This window comes from Anoplophora glabripennis, unplaced genomic scaffold (assembly GCF_000390285.2).
Source record: "Anoplophora glabripennis isolate ALB-LARVAE unplaced genomic scaffold, Agla_2.0 scaffold98, whole genome shotgun sequence".
NCBI classification, from domain to species: Eukaryota; Metazoa; Arthropoda; class Insecta; order Coleoptera; family Cerambycidae; genus Anoplophora; species Anoplophora glabripennis.
Genome location: NW_019416280.1, coordinates 246,927 through 266,036, shown reverse-complemented (window position 1 = coordinate 266,036; position 19,110 = coordinate 246,927). Strand labels below are relative to the sequence as shown.

Below are 19,110 nucleotides of genomic sequence, written 5' to 3'. Positions count from 1 at the left end.
ATTACGTGGGTGATTCCCACTCGACCAAGCTCGAGACGTGTTACGTGGTAGCTGGAAATGTTATTTAACGTCATTGTTTCATCTGAGGATTCTTTCATAAGCACCAACCCTCATCAACTAAGACCATGTTATAAAGGGTGTCCCAAAAGTAACGCAGGATTTAAATTGTACGCCCTTTTCATTCCGAAGAATTGGCTGCATTGTACAGGGTCACATGTTGTAGAAAATACATTGCGGTTAGACAAAATGGAGCTATATATGGCGGATGAGCGAGTGAAAATTCTGAAAATTCATTACAAGTACGGAAAGTGTGTAGCTGAGACTGTGCGCTAATTATGTGGAATTTTCGGTAGAAAGAACGCTCAGAATGAAACAACTTAAGTCAAATATTTTTGCCACATGTCCGTTATGTCAAAATGTGATAAATACACGGATTTGTGTTGAGTAAAATGTAATTTTAAAATCTGACTTACCTCAACATTGCAAGGAGCCACCTTTTGAGAACTGCTGATTTTCATAGAAGAGAAGATGTTCGTTATACCCACCATTTGCACGTCCTCTCGAATCGTATTACAAGCTTCGACTATACGATGTCGCAGTTGATGGATAGTCCAGGCGGTTTTAAAAAGGGTATACTTGGGTAAAACGCATATGATCGGAGATTTTTGCTTTAACTGCTTCTAAATAACATCAGAAATGTTTAAACAATCACCACGGCTCACCTAATCGTCCGATTTGAATTTTTCAAAAATTATTTTAAAGCTTGAGAGCTCTTCTTTCTGTGGTGAAATTTTCAAGTATTCAAAGGCTTTAGATTTTTAGACATTTAAGATTCTTAGTGGTCGCCCTAGGCCACCGTCGCGACCTCGACGCGGTTGCACTTCACCGGTGTCCAAAATTCTGCACTACAGCAACAAATGTTCGCGGTGCGGGGGCATGTCGTTCAGGATATCTTTCACGGTACACTTCATTTACTTTGCCACAAATTATCAGCATATAATAATATTCGCGATTGCTAAATAAATGCGCCATTTTCAAAAGAAAACTTGGAAATACTAAACGTGTTACATAATTTTTTGGAAGTACCTACTCGCCGCGATAAAATACATGTATTTCAGCAGTTCCAAAACAGTTTTAAACACATTTTTAATAAGCTTTTTTCTCTATGACCTTAAACTTCCGATACAAGTTTGTGACATCAGTTGACTCAGTTTCTGCTCCTTTTTCACCCCTTTCAATTTTTCATTAACACCCTGTATAGCGGATTTTAACAAAAGCTCTGCTTCTTCATCCTTTCGTTACTTTTATCATGAATTAGGAATGATTTAGATATTAAGGATTTAAAAAAGTTCTCTATTATTATTAAAAGCATAATTTGAAAATAGTGTAACATTGCTTTACTTTGAACAGGTATCCTAGATTGAGGTTCTTTACTAATTCTGTTCTGTTACAAAACGAGGAAAATTTGTGTATTACAAACAACGCGTTATTGTCGGACATCATGGGAAAATTATTGTGTAACTCGAGCCCAATTAGACCGCTGATAATATAATTAGTAATTTCAACTTTGCAAGGATGACAGGACAACAAAACACTGTCGTCTCTGTGTTGCAGTGTCATTATTTTAAATAAGGGTTACTATCTTGGTTTTTGCAAGCAAGTTTTGACTCAAATTTAAATTCTTGCAAAAACTATGCTACGATTAAATTAAGATTTGCTTCATTTTTGGTAATACATTTCTAATTGTTTAACAACTAATAAATCTAATGATTTAAAAGTTTAATTGTGATGATGCAGATGCATCTTTCACTATTACTTAAATTACTTTTAAAAAAATGCCCTACTACCTGGGTTTGATCCGATGTACCATTCTAATTTGAAGGCAATAAAAAAATATTTGCTGCTGTTAAGGACCTATTACGAGTTCATAATGTTTAATCAACTTTTAAAAAAATCACTATAAAAAAATTTCATAATAATAATTTAAACCGTGTCTAAAAAGTTATTTAGTAAGTAGCTTGTTCTGAGATATTAATTAAGCCGATAATTGGAAAATCAGACATGATTATATCGCTGCCACCTTTATATAAAATAGTTTCGAGATACCGAAATGTGTTTGTAGATAATACAATAATTTGAATAATATAGGTTCTCCCTTCCTTTTATTGTCCATTAACGAAATATTTATGCATGTATATTTGCAACAAAACTCACGTAAAACTTGTCACTCATTCCGAATGCCACAAAGTTCACGGCTAATAAAACTGTTAGGAGATGTGGCCTTTTCCCAACTTATTTCTAAAAGAATAAATGAGGTAGAAATACCTAAATGCATTTTCGGTTCTATTAAACTGTTCTGCATATGAGTACAAGATTGTTTATATAATTATTATTCTTGGTAAAACTGTCGTAAACAAATATCTGTAATTTTTGTAAAAAAAGAGAAAAAATATACCGTCATTTATGTCTCCCAAATGGAAAATATTATATAGCAACACCTACTTTGTTAGTGTAAGACCTTACTTTTAAGATGACAATAGACAATGTTGTAAAATATTCCATTTAGCTTTTATTGTTGTCATTGACCGTCTTTATTTCGTATACGGGAAATATTTCGGAGAAAAATAACTAACAATATAAACATAGGCACTTAATTCTTAACTATACAAAAAACATCATCTTTTTCGTACCTACATATGAGTATGTGTTTCTTTAATGCCACTGGTTCTAGACCAAATATCAGCTCCTTCTCTACAAGAGACAGTCATATAACTCATGCAGGTAATTTATATTGGTACTAAGAGAATCCGTAAAAACGAAATATGTAAGTATTAACACAGAAATACAAATAGAAACACTCAACCCACATGCTAAATGTAATTCATACGTAGAGAAAATAGAGAAATCACATTTATTTGGTCGAATAATGGGTTTACCAAATATACAGGGTGATTCGGAACTTATCCAAAAATAAAAATTCTGGATGTACAGGGGACCCTTACAAATACAATTTTCAAAAAGGTCAGTTCGAAATTGATTTAAAAATACACTTCTGCACGGCACTGGAAACTGGTCCACTGTAAAACCTGACCTCGCACAATGCGACCGTTATGGCGGCGTGATATAAACGGACAAAAACTTTCGCAAGGAAAGAAATATGTAAATAGAATTTTATCGCACCTATTTTATATCGGCAAATTCAAATGCTTTTGCCTTTATTAATTATTAATAAAATTAATTTGTGTTTTTAAATAATAAAATCATCTGACATACCCGATGCTGCAACAGCAATTGTTCAAAATTTTATCCACTCACGTGTAAACACATTTGGGTCCGTCTTACTCACTTTCTACGAACTAACACAAATGATGTCTTGTTTCACCATAACACATATGCTTCGCCATAAATTAAAACGATATCCATCAACTCCGAGTACACGCAAACCATTTTTAACACCAACTACTAAAAACGTATAATAAAAACCACAGATAACAGGTAAATACGCAACGACGATTGCAAAATTCGAATTCAGTATTCGGAGTCGATGAGGCCACGTGGCGAATGATGCTAGAGACTACAGTTGTCCAGCTGTGTAGTGGTTTAATGTGCTATAACTTCAATAATTTTTTTCTCAGAAACTATAAGGATTTTACAAAAAATTTTTTTTACAATATTGACTCCATTTCTCATGCCGCATCTATTCCCAAATTTTTTTGGATAAGTTGTGAATCACCCTGTATAGTTCCTCATATTTTATTGTTTATTATTATCAGCCTAAAAATGTTATAATTTGATATAATTATTTTGTATCAAAACTAACCTAAGAGACAAATGTATTCCGTATTTATATTATAATAAATAATAAGCATTACAATAAAAGGAATAGACGCTAATTTCTGACATAAATAAAAAAATTTAAACCTGAGATAAAATCTAAATTTAAATCTGGACACATAATAAAAGCCTAACTTTAAAATAAGTGTTAAATACTAAGGTCAAAGTCAAAGAAGTACAATGGAAAAATGAAATCAAAAGGCTGATTCGATTAGTTAAAACTATTTCTTCCATTTTTATAAAATGATAGGAATTTTCATCACCTCTTAAAAATGAACCGATCAAAAACTAAAAAAAAAAGTAATAACCAAGAAGAGTATTTCAAGTTTTAAATAGGGCATTTGAATGGAACAGATTATTTTAAGCAAAAAGTTTCATATGATCGTGGGTCGCCAAATGTGCTGAAATGGTGTTGAAATTAGAAACAAATATCGTATTTTCTAAAATATATCTAAAGTTATTTGACATAGATTGATGATTGGTTCGCTGAAATATCTAATTAGCAGTCAAAATTCGCTCTGAGTTTACATACAAATACGTCAACCAACGACGGAAATACGAGGTGTCAGTATCACTAAGAACCACATAAATTCTACGTCACTGAGTATTCTGCAAATTCGATTAGTACATTCCATTGTCAATGGCATTTCTAAGTAAAAATATCTTTTTCTGAAATCGTTCGGAAATGTGTACTTTTTCGGCCAAATTTCAGACCTCAAAATATCGTATTCTAGTATTTTAGTTCGTTGCTAAGCAACCATCAGCAAACAGTATGGGAAAGTTGCTTTTGCGGCCTAGACCGGAAAAGTTAACTTTTTTATTTATATTTTATACGGTAAATACTCATACGTACATACAGGCAAACCAACTCTCATCAAAAATGCATTATTTAGTAAATATAACATTTATTGAATGTATTCCAAATATTAAACTTTTATTATAACTATTTGTGTATATTTATAGCTATGTTACAACTTTAAACATTGGCTGAACTTTACTCGAAAAGTCGGCGACATTATTGTTGTTCATTATTTCTTCTAAGACAATGTTATTACTATCAGCAAATTTCTCTTTGTTTCTCCCCTCTCTAAATATTTTATCTGCTATGTCAAGTTTATTTGTAAAAGATTCCTTTATACATCCTTTGACAACGTTTGAAAATTTTCATCCTCCGTGTCTTTTAAATCTGCCCCAGCATTAACCAAAATCTGCGACGATTTTGGTTAATGCTATTATCTGCGATCTAGATATTTTAAAATTTTCGCATCTAAACGTAGCTTATTTATTAAGTCCTATATATTATCTGGTACTTGAGTAATAAACATTTCAAGTTGTTTATTTGACAAAACTTTTGACTTCTTTGGTTTATAGTTGCCATCTTGACGTTTCAGGAAAACACGTAATTTCAAATATTTTGATATATCAGTGTCTTCCTTTGTACTAAGTTCTGCTCTCAACATGGAGTAATTTGACCAATTTCACCTTTGTAGATAAATCGAAAAAGTATGCAATCATAACATTTTCGGATTGGATCCAATCGTATTTTTTTTTTCAAATCAAAAAGGTTTGAAACGTTTGTAGGCGAATTCGTACTTTTCCCTAGATTTGTTTAGTAATAAATTTAAAGCCACACTTTTTCAGCTGCTACTGTGTCCCGACACCTGAACATTATCACCACTGTCCATTTTAAATATTTTTTTAACATACAGGGTGTTTCATAATGATGTGCAGATATTTTAAGGAGGTGTTTAGAAAGTAATTTTAGGGGGGTACTTCCAATAGATTTTTTTGATTTGAGCCCCCCCTGAGAAAATATTCAAATCTCAATATGGCCGGAAAAAATAGCTTTTATTTTTTTCACGAAACCGGCTAAACTTAGAAATTTGAATGGTATTTTTTGGTAGTATTCTCTTTCTGGTTTATGTCTGAATTAAAGAAATTAGTTTTATTTCTTTCATAACTTTTTTCTACGTTAGCCAATTCCAACAAGAAAAATAACTTTCAATACTACATTTCATTTAGAAACTTCTTTCTCTCTCATTTTTTCGTATACTTAATGGTTTACGAGCAAAAAAATAAATTATTTTTCCTTTCCGATTAGTTACACAGAAATAGTATAACAGTGACCAAAAACGATTTTTGACATGCTTTTAAAAGCCAATTTTCTCTGCCATTTTGAGATTTGAATATTTTCTCGGAGGGTAGGGGGGTGGTGGCTCAAATCGAAGAGATGTATTGAAAGTACCCCCCCCCTGCAATTACTTTGTAAACACCTTCTTAAAATATTTGCACATCATCGTGTATTTTAGCACTTACGGATATTAAAACGAATTTGACTATTATCACAACAATAAATAGACAATAATTGTCAAGTAAACGATTTCGTAAGCAATTAGATTGTAATGAGGAAAGGTTAAGTATGCATTAATAAAAAAAATTTAGTTCATTATTAATTAATTAATATTGTTTGCGATTTCAGCAAAAATATCATGTGTACCTTGTAGTAAAGGCACATTCCCTAACTCAATGCTTATTTGCATTGTCGTCCGAGAATGTATTACCTTTACTACCAGATACACAGTATACTAAGTATTTTCATTTCGTTGGAAGAATTTTGGTTTTTTAATTTTAAAATCAGCTTACCGCACAGTTGAGAAAGAAAACTATTCGTTAGCGAGAAATATATTCATGAGGAGTATACGATTATGTTTAAATATCTATTTTCATGTGGTGGATTAATGCATAAAGATATTTTATTGTTCTTTTAGCACACTTTAAATTAAATATACGTTTTAATTTATTCTTTAGTTTTTTTATCCACGGTGCATTATGTATATTTTAATAAAATAATTCTCCCTTTATTTATCTAATGAAAAATTATATAATTTTGTAAAATATACAGAGTGAATTTAAGAAATAAGGGCCGGCAAAATAACGACTATAAAAGTTACTGACGGTTACTGATACATTTAATTTTTTTATATTAATTCAAATAAACAATAGAATGAATGATGTAGAATTATTAGATCACCCTGTATAACTTCAGGAATCATTACTGGACCATTTTATTATTTTTTCCAGATTCCTTAGTGTGAAAAAATGGCTTTTGAGGAAAAAACACCAGATCGAGCTAGCGAGGAAGCGGGGCTGGAAAGGCTATTGGGTGTGCCTGAAGGGGACGACGCTGTTGTTCTACCCGTGCGACTCGCGGGAAGGCCGGTCAGTGGAGGCGGCCCCCAAGCACCTCATCATCGTCGACGGGGCCATAATGCAGCCCATCCCCGAGCACCCCAAGAGAGACTACATATTTTGTCTGAGCACGGCGTTCGGTGACGCCTACTTGTTCCAGGCACCTTGCCAGGTAAGCGAAACCCGATGGATTCCATGCGGAATTTTTTGCGCAGACGAAAAACAAACTTCGGCAACATAAATACATCAGCGTGAATGAAACAGGAATGGCGGAAACAAACAACAGAAATTTCTAAGGCAATTCAAAATGTATTGTTCAAAATGGAATATCTATTTGTGATAATACGATTTCTCTGAAAAGCTGTTTTAGTTAAAGCTAAAATATGCATAACTGTCACCAAATAAATATAATAGACCCTGAACAATCATAATTGGAAGAAATTGCACGCAGTTTGAATAAAATAAATCGGTTTTGCCAAAAGATTTTTGTTCCTGTTCACTTTTGAAAGAACCTTGTATAGCGGCAAATAGCACTCTATTCTTCTAAGCTTCTATTCTTCATTATATTCTTAATAAGCTAGAAAAATATTATTCACTGTTTTGACCCTTACCTTATATCACTACAATTGAAACTGTAACCGTTCTAATTACATAAGGAAAAATATGTAGTGTTCTATTATTAAAAAAACGTTTCTTGAAAGAGTAGAATCTGCAATGCAATTATTCTCATCAGAAAATCCATGTCCTCGTGTCCGTTACCAAATGTTTACATCATGGAGACAAAGATTCGTATATACCACTTAAAAAAAAATTATATACAGGGTGGTCCAGATTTTAATAGACAAACTTCGAGAAAGTACTAAACAACAAAAATTAACATCACTTTGCTCTATGAACATAGGCCCAGAAAGCCACCGGATATGAGATACAGGGCGTTGAAATTAACAAAATTACAACAATTTTTTTAAATATCTGGAAAATCGCTTCACAAATTTATCCAAATTTGGTACAAACATTTTTTCAAATATTTCTCCTAGTTCTGTACGCACACAGTCCAAATTCAAAAACCAGTGGCGGAGAAACAATGATATGGTTTCCTTATTTAAAGTAAAACTTTTATGCCACTGAATTAATTGGTAATATGAATACATTTAACAACGGTCTGAAACATTCCGGATGAAAAAACACTCTTTTATTTTTGTCGAAAAGTGAATGGTTTACGAGTTATGAGGCATATTATGATGCGGTTTTCCAGATATTTAAAAAAATTATTTTATTTTTGTTAATTTCAACGCCCTGTAACTCATAAACGGTAGCTTTCTGCGCCTATGTTCATAGAGCAAAGTGATGTTAATTTTTGTTATTTAAAACTTTCCCTAAGTTTGTCTATTAAAATCTGGACCACTCATTTGTTTTATTTTTCCCCGATTTCAACGCTTTGTTCACTTGAATAATAGATATGTCTCATAACTCGTAAACCATTCACTTTTCGATAAACATAAAAGAATGTTTTTTCATGCGGAATGTTTCAGACCATTATAAAATGTATTCATATTACTAATTAATTTAGTGGCGTAGAAGTTTTACTTTAAATAAGAAAACACATCCTTGTTTCTCCGCCACTGGTCTTTGAATTTGGAATATGTACATACAAAACTAGAGGAAATATTTGAAAAAAAAATGTGTACCAAATTTGGATAAATTTGATGAAGTGGTTTTGCAGTTATTTAAAAAAATTGTTTTATTTTTGTTAATTTCAACGCCCTGTATCTCATAAACGGTGGCTTTCTGCGCCTATGTTCATAGAGCAAAGTGATGTTAATTTTTGTTGTTTAGTAGTTTCCCGAAGTTTGTCTATTAAAATCTGGACCACCCTGTATATAAATATTCTAATATTTTTTGGTAAGCACAGTAAATCAAACTTCAAACAAATGTAAATGATCCAGTAAATAAACATTAAAGTGTCCACAAAATACGTGAACAAATTAGGGCCCGAGATTCCCTGATCAAAACATTGTAGATCCACACATCCATCAGTCAAGGTCTACTGAGATGTAGCTTTCTTACCATGGAACAATATTATCTCAAAAATTATTTATCTGGATGTAATGCAAGACCACCACTTAACCAGCCCATATTTTATTTTATATGTTTGTCCGCGATTATCTAAATTACATTTTCTAATATAAAATAAATTTTTTTAGAATTTTGTCTTTTTAAATTTGGTCGCCAAAGATACATTTTTTCATCTTTTTGCTTATTTGTATGTATACAGGGTGTGTAAAGGGTGTCTCATAATTAGTGTCCACTTGATTATATTGCCAAAAATAAGAATATTTTTTCTTATAAACATGGGTCGAGAAATGCTTCCTAAGGGAGCTACGCCCTCCTAAATGTGGCCTTAAAAAATTCAATTTTTTCTAAATATTTCCGAAATGGGTTGAAAAAAATTATGAATTTTGACATCGTGAACGCTCATTAAAAGTCGAAATAGATCATGATACAATTTTTCAAAAATTTTAGTCAGGGGCGTCCCAATTGGCAGGTCGTTGGTTAAAATTTGTCCCAATTTTTTTGCTTGTTCGAAATGTTCAAATTCAGATGCCAACATATGATAGACCCTCATTTCCTCTACAAAAAAAATACTCTTTGTTTCTTTCGATAAAATGCTCCATTTCCGAGAAAAACGGATTTAAGTGCTTAGAAAAGGCACTAATCATGAGACACCCTGCAACTGCAACAACTATATATATTTTTTACTTGTATTCACAGCAGATATCAAAATTTAACAAGTTTGTATTAAAATACGTTATTTTATTTTTTCTTACATAACCCAGCAATATACATATAAATAGAATAAATGAAAACGCATACCAACTAAGAAGGTTTTAGCTAAAAACGTTTTAGAATTATATTGTTTCTCGGTATTATGTTGAAAGGGTTGTATCTCAATAGGCGTTGACTTTGTTATACATAAATATTTTAGTTCAAGGTCTTAAGTAGTCCACATATTTTCTACAAAAGTCGAATTATAAAAAAGCACTTTGTACACTTCAGAATTCTTTATATAACAAACTTTTCAGCAAACATTTTGTTAAATAATAATTTGTTATTTATTTTAACAGTGGACAAAATTACTTGCTAATAAATAAGAAGGTACAGAGTTATTGATTACACAGCCCCACAAAAAAAAAGTATCGGATCTGGTATTCAAATCCATGTGTTTTCTTGTATTTTTTCCGCTGAATCCGAATCTGCCTTCAGATTTGGTCCAGCGGGTCTGAGTTTTCGTGAAAATTCAAGAAACAGGTCAAAATTCACAAAAAAACATAATTTACGAAGGACGAAAGTTATAAAAAATCAAATTATTCTAGCAGCTCACTGATTTTTCACCCGTTTAATTCCAATTTATCATCATAGAGTCAGACAAGCTGGTCCAATTTCATTCAAAAACAAAAAATAGATTAAAAACGCCATATTCATGGCATAATTCGTGTTTCAGAGTTCTGGATCCATCTTTTTATCCACCCACACATTTATGAATGAATACATCATTCTATCATCCACCTGTACCATCTATAAAACCCACTCATCCACCCATCTATCCATCTACTTGTTGTACTGAGAGACTCAGAAATGCAATAAAATTTGTAGAATACTCACTTTCTAAGCAAAAGAAAACGATACCTACAAACCATTCTTATTTTTGTTGCTATAACGTGTTCTTTTTTCTTCAAAGGATCTATGCAAATAGTTACGCTTTCGTTTAGTCCCTCTATTTTTCGTTTCTCTTTTTAACAACCAACAAAAATCGGCCATCATGTTTTCATCCCATCTTCCTTGATATGGATGTTCTATAACCTTCATATCCTGATGAAATCGTGAAATAGCAACAAAAATAAGAATGATTTGTAGATATCGTTTTCTTTTGTTTATAAAGTAGAGTATTCTACAAGTTTTATTGCATTCTCAATCTTCTAAGCTGTTATCTCATCTCTCAATACAAAATGTAGATGGATAGATGGGTGGATGGGTAGGTTTTATAGGTGGTACAAGTGGATGAATGAATATGCGTATTCGTGCATGAACGATTGGATAGAAAGATGTATGAATTCATAAATGGGTGGGTGGATAACAAGATGGATCCAGAACTCTGCAACACGAATTATGCCATGAAAATGGCGTTTTTAATCTATTTTCTGTTTTAGAATGAAATTGGACCAGCTTGTCTGACTCTATGATGATAAATTGGAATTAAACGAGTGAAAAATCATACGTCTAGTGAGCTGGTAGAATAATTTCATTTTTTATAACTTTCCCGAAAACTCAGACCCGTTGGGCCAAATCTGAAGGCAGATTCGGATTCAGTGGAAAAAAATACATGGAAATATATAGGTCTGAATACCAGATCCGATACTTTCTTTTTTGTGGGGCTGTTTTATTATCATCCTATATTACTTTCATATTTATAAGTTTAGAACAAATTGCTACAAAAAAAAAGATTGTAGCTATCAACTATAAGTATTTTATGATGATATCAAATTTTATTCCCAAAAAAGCGTGATAAAGTCTATTTCTGTTTTATTTTAATTGAAACACCTTGTATATAATAAATCGCTTTCTCTTGTATCAAACCTTGTATCACTTTAGATTGATCGTAAAGAGGGTTTTATCCAAAGACGTAATGTACATAATAACATAATAAAAAGAATTATAAATTTAGTTTCTTAAAATTTTTAAGGACACGTTGTGTTCATTTCAAATTAATTTTCATCATATGTAATTACTTTTAGTTGACAGTTACTTATCCAAAATTTTTAGTAAACAAAAAATACGAAAGTTAACTTAACCCTGTTTTTTTAAGAAACAGTGGCTTTATGAAACCACTATGTTCGTGGAAGTAATTTTCAATTAATCTTATAACGTTTCCATCAAACACTGAAAGGTAGTCGAGGATTCTATTGTTTCGCTATCTAGCTATAACCTTATTTCAACGATCCATAAAAGTAACTTTCTTCTTCGACAACTTTGTGGCTCGATTCTCGAAAAACCAATTTTCGGGTGAAAATTTATTTAGATGTGTTCTCGGACCGATCTTAAATTCTCGTCCGCATTTTAAGAGCACGAAATTTGAGGTCATATATTTTTGCAACATTTTGGAGAATTTAACACTGTTTGATAATTTATAGGCCTTTCCTATTTAATATTTAATTCCTAATTGTTAATTTAAGAAATATGCCCCAAAAGTTTTTACCTCGGTTTTTACTTTACTCGTCTATGATTTTAGGCAAACCTAAGAGAGAGTTTGATTTGAGTAATTTACACACTATTTTAGAGGATTTTAACTATTACAATGATAGAACATCATAAAACAGAACGTCGACAAAAAAAGTTGAAAACATCATTTTAAATAAGAACGGCAGAAATTGGAAAAAAAATGGAAGTCAAACATAATTGTATCCGCAGTAAGTGGATACAAGATCATCACTGAGTTTTTCTTGTGCCTCACAATATACGAATTTTGCCCACTCTACGCTGCGAACTTCCTGGTGACTAATTCACGTTCGATAGCCAATTATTCTCTCTGCAGACCGAGCTTTTCCAATTTCTGAGAACCTAAGAAAGTAAAACCTTGTCAGTGTATTTATGTTTCTACCTAACAAGCTCCTAGCAACTCGTAGTTTTTCTTCTTTCAGCGTTGTATCCCTACGGTAATAATGAAGTATAACCAAGTTGGTAAAAACAAAACTTATTTTCCAACACTCAAATATTTTTCTTTAATTAACAGTTACCGGTCAAAAAATATTAAAATTTTACATAATTGTAACACTACCGACAATAATTTATATAAAATATATAATTTTTACAATTTGTCTTACACACAATCAACAAATTATTTTTAAAATAATTTTATATAGCTTTCCTTCAATTTCAAATCTGAAAATTTCATAGAATTTCTACAAAAATTTATATATGTTGTAGCTTTTGCGACCACATTACTGTTGACAATTTTTAAAATACTTTTACACAGATTCACATTCCCAGATTTTCTAGAAATTATCTTGGGGAATTAAAAGAAAAATATAACTACAAATTATTGCACATATAAACTTTATTTAAACAATGATTACATTAATTAAGGCAATACCAGTAGGTCTAAGAGGGAAATAGTGCAAATTAAAATAAACATAAAACACAAACAGTATTCAAGTCCAGTCAACAAATGAATTTAAAAAATAATAANCAGGCAATAACAGTTAATGCTGCCCGCTATTGTGACATAATATCCAGTTGTTTGTGTCTAAATTGAGATATAAGAGAAGATATGGACGTAGACGACAAGGGGTTTCAACAAGATGGTGCCACATGCACATGGCCTATAGCCCGAGAAACGATTCAATTACTGGATGAGTCATTTTCTGATCATGTAATTTCCCGTTTTGGTGACCAGAATTGGCCGCCCAGATCATGCAATTTAACACCGTTGGACTATTTTAATAATAATAATATGCCTTTATTCACAGTAAAAGAAAATATTCTACAAAAAATAATTAATAATTAGTAGGTGGCGGTATCCAACAGAACTGCTCATACAACCACCCATGGAAAAACCATTATCTAAAATTATCATACACAAAGAGAAGTACCTAACTAAATCGCAATGAAGTAAAAAACATTCTCTGAAACATGTAAAGACTCGTGGCTCTCCTGACATCATCAGACAAGGAATTGAAAATGTTCACAGAATTATACGAGAAGCTGCGCTGAAACATCACTGAACTATGACAATGAATAATCAACAATCCTCTATGACGAGTTATACGGTCATGTATATCACAATTTTTAACAAGTTTATTTGCTAAATATGCCGGTTTATTTAATGTTATTGTCTTATAAACGAAGCAAGCCATATGTATACTGTTAAAGATGACTACAACTTATATTTTTGCAAATCACTAACATTTGCAACAAGGTCAATAAATAAGAAATTTTGACAGGGTACTGATACTCACACGGATAAATATCTGAATGCTGAGTATCGTGACACTCAACCCAAAAATAAAAAGGTACTGTCGACAACGTGTTAGAGCACGTATCGTCTGCATGTCGAAAATCTCGGACGAGGTATTACAACACCTACGATCAGCTCTTATAGAAAATGGATAAATATGTGAAGGCTAAGTCTCATCATTATGAGATCCAGAAACAAAACCTTAACACCTGATCTGCTATGAGAAAACTTGGATACCTAACGACTAACATCGTCTACTCATAGTTATCAGAAGAAATGGATATTGTTAGTTTGATAGTTAAGAATAGGGGAAAAGGGCAAAGTTGGTACTAACATGTCTACCCTGTGTAGGGTACAGATAAAGACTCTTAAGAAAAAATAATATATACCGACTAGAACAACTCAAACAAGATAGGGTTGACTTTTCCCAGGACGTGTCGCAGTAATGATGCAGGAAACGCGTTAGTGCAAGATTAAACAGATACAAGTATCATCCAGAGAAATCAATAGTTGCAGAGCAATCATTATAACTAATACCAAAAAAGGAGGAGATTTTGGACCTATCTACAAAGATGCGATAGAAATTCAGAAGATATGAAAATAATTTCAAACAAAATTAAGGTTTAGACTCCCCAGCAAATATAAATACCAGCCAGAGGACTTAAACCTCACCTTAAGAGATTTTTTTGAAGAAACGTCAAGAGCTTTAAGTGTATGACTTGGCAAGCAGTCCGAAAGTTGTCCAACCGTTAACAACTATCAATGAAAGTCTACTAAAAGTAGCAAATTTTCTATATAATGGCGAATGCGCTGGGGTATATTTTGATTTTTAAATTTTAAGTGTTAGGTATTTAATTTTAATGTACTATTTTTTTATCTTTTTAATTAATGGGTTATTTTAGAAATTACTACTGTCTAAATAATTTCGAAATACCTGCGTATTTGCCTAAAGGATGTGCCTAAAAGTAATTGCTTGTCGATCGTGAAGGTTATTAGCATTATTGATCAGTTGTTTTTTAGACTTTTATATTCGTCTGCCATTTCGGGAAACCGTATTAAAATAAACAAAGTTTGAGCAATAGGCTGTTTGAAAATGTGTTTCCCTTGTTAATTTATCTCGGGGAGGAAAAGTTCTTGCTAATACATATTTTTTAATGCGAGTTTCTGAAAATGAAACCTATGAATAGTGAAGCAATGGAGAAAGAATTATTCTTTAGAAGTAAATTTATTGGTGGTTTCGGTGATTCATTTTTACACACCAACAAAAAAGAATATACGTTTCTGAACAAAGGTAAAATATTTTTTAGGAAAATATTAGATTGAATATAATTATTTATGAGAGAAAATATTTTACTTTCCAATAAAAAATCAGAATAACTTTTAATTAGAATGCTTACTTTATTACATTAGTACTACAGTATTTAGTTGGTACTAGTAAGTTTTATTCAGATTGGAAACTTATTATAATTATACCATAATTTAAACATTTTATGAGTAGGGTCTAAAAATATTGCACTATCAGCAACATACTGATCACTTTAGATCTATCTAAAATTGTTTTGTTTTAATTTCTATAAAGAATTGTATAGCCTTGTAGTAAAATATGTTTTAATAAATATTTTCACGATATATACTGCTACTAACAATAAGTTAAATATAAATTTCAGAATTCAATAGGATAATTTTATTAAATTTTACTGTAATACAAACTAAATAATTTTTGTATTTGATTGAAATTGTGAGTTTTTTTTTGTACAAAATATAGATCCAATAGTATAATAATTTTTACACGGCACATATTTGCAAAAAACTGCAAATATTTTACATAGCTACCCTCTAATACATTTATGTATATGCTATAATGTTCCGAGCTCTGTAACATAATCTGGTATTTTCAGTGTGTTTTAGTGACATAAAAGAAATTATTAACATTTCAAATAAAATAGAAAATATATTATTTTGTTTTTTAATTTTCTGTTCGATGTAAACCTTTTACAAAAGCTGAGGCTAAAAGCTGAATAATAGAAAGCTAAGCTTTCTATTTTGATATAATTTAAATTTAATAATAATATGACACGAGAAGGTTGCAGTTGTGCAGTTGTATTTTAGAATACTCATAGTTTTGATATGAATTAAAATATCTTATCTAGAAAAATCTACTGAAGCAAACATATGACATATTTATATTTCTGAAGAACTTAAATATCATTTTCAGGAGGAAATCCTTTGGGGCTGATCCAAAATTCTCTTTTGTCTGCTATTTGCTTCTTTTGTATTCGTACTTGAAAGGAGCAAACTTAGAAAATTCTGCTGAATCCGAATATGCAATTAAAAACAATTGAATATCAGTTCAAAAAGATATGATAAAAAAACGATTTCAGACACTCTTTTTGCAGAAAATATTACACACTTTTCGATCATTCATTTGTTCATTTTTCTGTTTAACTAGAAATTGTTTTCACCTGCATTTATATTTTACTAAACTGACATACACATTTTAGTTATATTAGTTATAATATTTACTCACAATTCCAGCTAAATAAAATATGATGTAATTTAGAAATATTTATACATGTTATAAACGCACTTCATTGAAATTATAAGTAATAGGCTTCAAAAAATTGAAATAATTATATTTAAAGTGTATTAATGTGTCTTATAAGTATTGTTTATTTGGCTATAAAATGTATGGCATGTACTACAGAATCCGTAATTAAAAATAATATTTGATACAATTAAAATATACACGGTTAGTCAAAAATACGTATTAGTTAAATAAATTTTCTGTTAAATATTCAAAATTGGACAAATGAATCACCGAAACGTTTCTAATGTGTGCACGTATCATTTTGTATAAAAAAATGCAGACCTTTTTTATTAAAAAGAAAACAGTTTTTTGATCATACCTTTTTAAATTGATGTTCAATTGTTTTTTAATTAAATAATAATCTGATCGTGCAGAATCTTTTACAGATCTCTGCCTACAATTTATTTCATTGAAATATTTTAGATAAAAAGGGAATTATAGGATCACTTTAAAGATACGTTTCATTTCATTTAATTAATTAATTAATAATTTTCATATAATCGGTCGATAGCCGCACGGGTTAAGGCGTCAATACAATAGTGTGCAAATTTCTGCCCGGGTTCGATTCCCGCGGCCGGTAGACCGTAGATTAGCTATGCTTGTACGGAGAATTGGCACCCTCCATCCAGGTATGCTAGGGTGGAAGAATGTTGGCTTGGATCAATGTGAGAGATTGGCACCGGTTGGCATTTGACCACCCCCTAATTAATGAGGTTTTCCAGGTTTCCCTCATTCCTGCACTGAATGGTGGTTAGGCCCTACGCCCTACCAACATAAGTCGTTCCTGGGCGCAAATGCGGCCTGCCTAATAATAATAATATGCCGCCTACTCTCCCGCACAAATCTCCAACTTATGGGCTAATTCTCGTAGTTAGAATGAGGAGTAGAGATATATTATATTATTATTTATATTAAACGCATAAAAATTCCCGAATCTGAAATGTGGGTCAAAAGGTACCTAGAAATTTCTCAAATTAAACACTGACGTGTTTTTACCCTGCCTAATCGCCTTCTTCCCGTTGCTGTTTCATTACCGGAATGTTTTCCAGTTCCAAGGATTGCTGTCGTGCAATGCATAAATTAAATCGAATAATTACACAATGGGACAGAGTGGCTACCAGACTATTTTATGAAGATTAATAATCAATTCTGGAACGAAATGTACGTTTTGTTCCCCGCTTCATTCGTGATTTATACAGCCCGGTGATTTATATAATTGAGAGCAAAAAATATCGGTTTCATCGAGAAATTGCATCATTTGCGGAGTAATTAATAAATCAGAGACTGCGGAAGGTCCTGACGCAGCGATGAAAAATTTATTAATCAGGGGGTATCCGTTTTCTTGGTGAATGTGCCAAAATTATGATCCGTACAAACAATTATCATCAGACTATTTGTAAATGTATGAGATTCGTTTTTCCATTCCTCTTCCTTCGCTTAACAAATCAATAACTGGCATTTAAATAAAGTAAGATTATAGGAACTAATAATATGATTTGTATACTTAGAAATATTTTTGTTATAACATATACATGGTTATTGTAGTGATTACTATTAATTACATGTTTTTGTCTTGTCGTAAATACAAATATGTACTACTACGACTTAATTATATTTGAAGTTTTAGAAACGGACCTGAATTTTATTTTTTACGAGACATTCATCTGAACTTTTATACCTGAACAAAACAGTATGGCATTTCATGAGAATACAATGTCACATTTTATCCACTTAGAGGATTTTGATTTAATTTTATATGAAGAACATGTTTTAATGCCTTTGTCAAGAGTTTGCTGTCGGAGATGACAGGAAACCATAGCAGCTTACTGCCAGCGCGTGAAAAATGCAAAAGTTCAGGGCGAAATCCCGGCTTAGAAGCGGCGGCCATAGAAAAAAAAGTTAATCCAATGAATTATTCTTATTTTCAGATATTTTACTCTGTCATGTGGAACCTACATGATATAATACTTTTTGTAGGTGAATGCATTGCTTATTTAGTACAACTGAAAGCTCTTTCAGTATCAAAAGTGTAGCTCTTTACATTTAAAAAAGAAACTAAACACAATTTTTTCAGGAATAAATAATGCTATCAATCGAAATCAAAGTATCTATTGAAAAAAATTAACGACCTATCCATATTTGAGAATTTCAGCCATAGCAGTGTTATAACATACAATTTGAGAAGAATTATACCAATATTCAAAGGCTTTTTAATAAAGTTGTGTAATCATTATCAATGTTCGTGTCCTCAATTCATTCATACGAGGTCTGTTCAAAAAATAACCGACCTTTTTGAATTACGCGCTGATGGAGATATTTAGTAATATGCGGTTGGCAGCATTGCTTTGCGCTTAATCTCCTTTGTTACCACATGTTCTTGGACTATTGATCTCTCATTTAGTTTTCATGATATTGTTATCTGAGTGCCACCTATTTAAATGTTAGTAACGATTTTTGAAATGTGCGATGCAACGTAGCATTTAGAGTG

General features: G+C 31.6%; 1 protein-coding gene across 1 annotated transcript in view; it reads left to right on the top strand.

Moving 5' to 3' along the window:
• LOC108904957 (protein still life, isoforms C/SIF type 2) overlaps positions 1–19,110 on the top strand; it is a 270,933-nt gene that overhangs the window by 87,408 nt on the left and 164,415 nt on the right. The window contains exon 2 of the mRNA XM_018707685.2: positions 6,916–7,195. Within this exon, the coding sequence (XP_018563201.1) occupies positions 6,916–7,195 (280 nt within the window). The remainder of the gene's footprint in view (positions 1–6,915; positions 7,196–19,110) is intronic.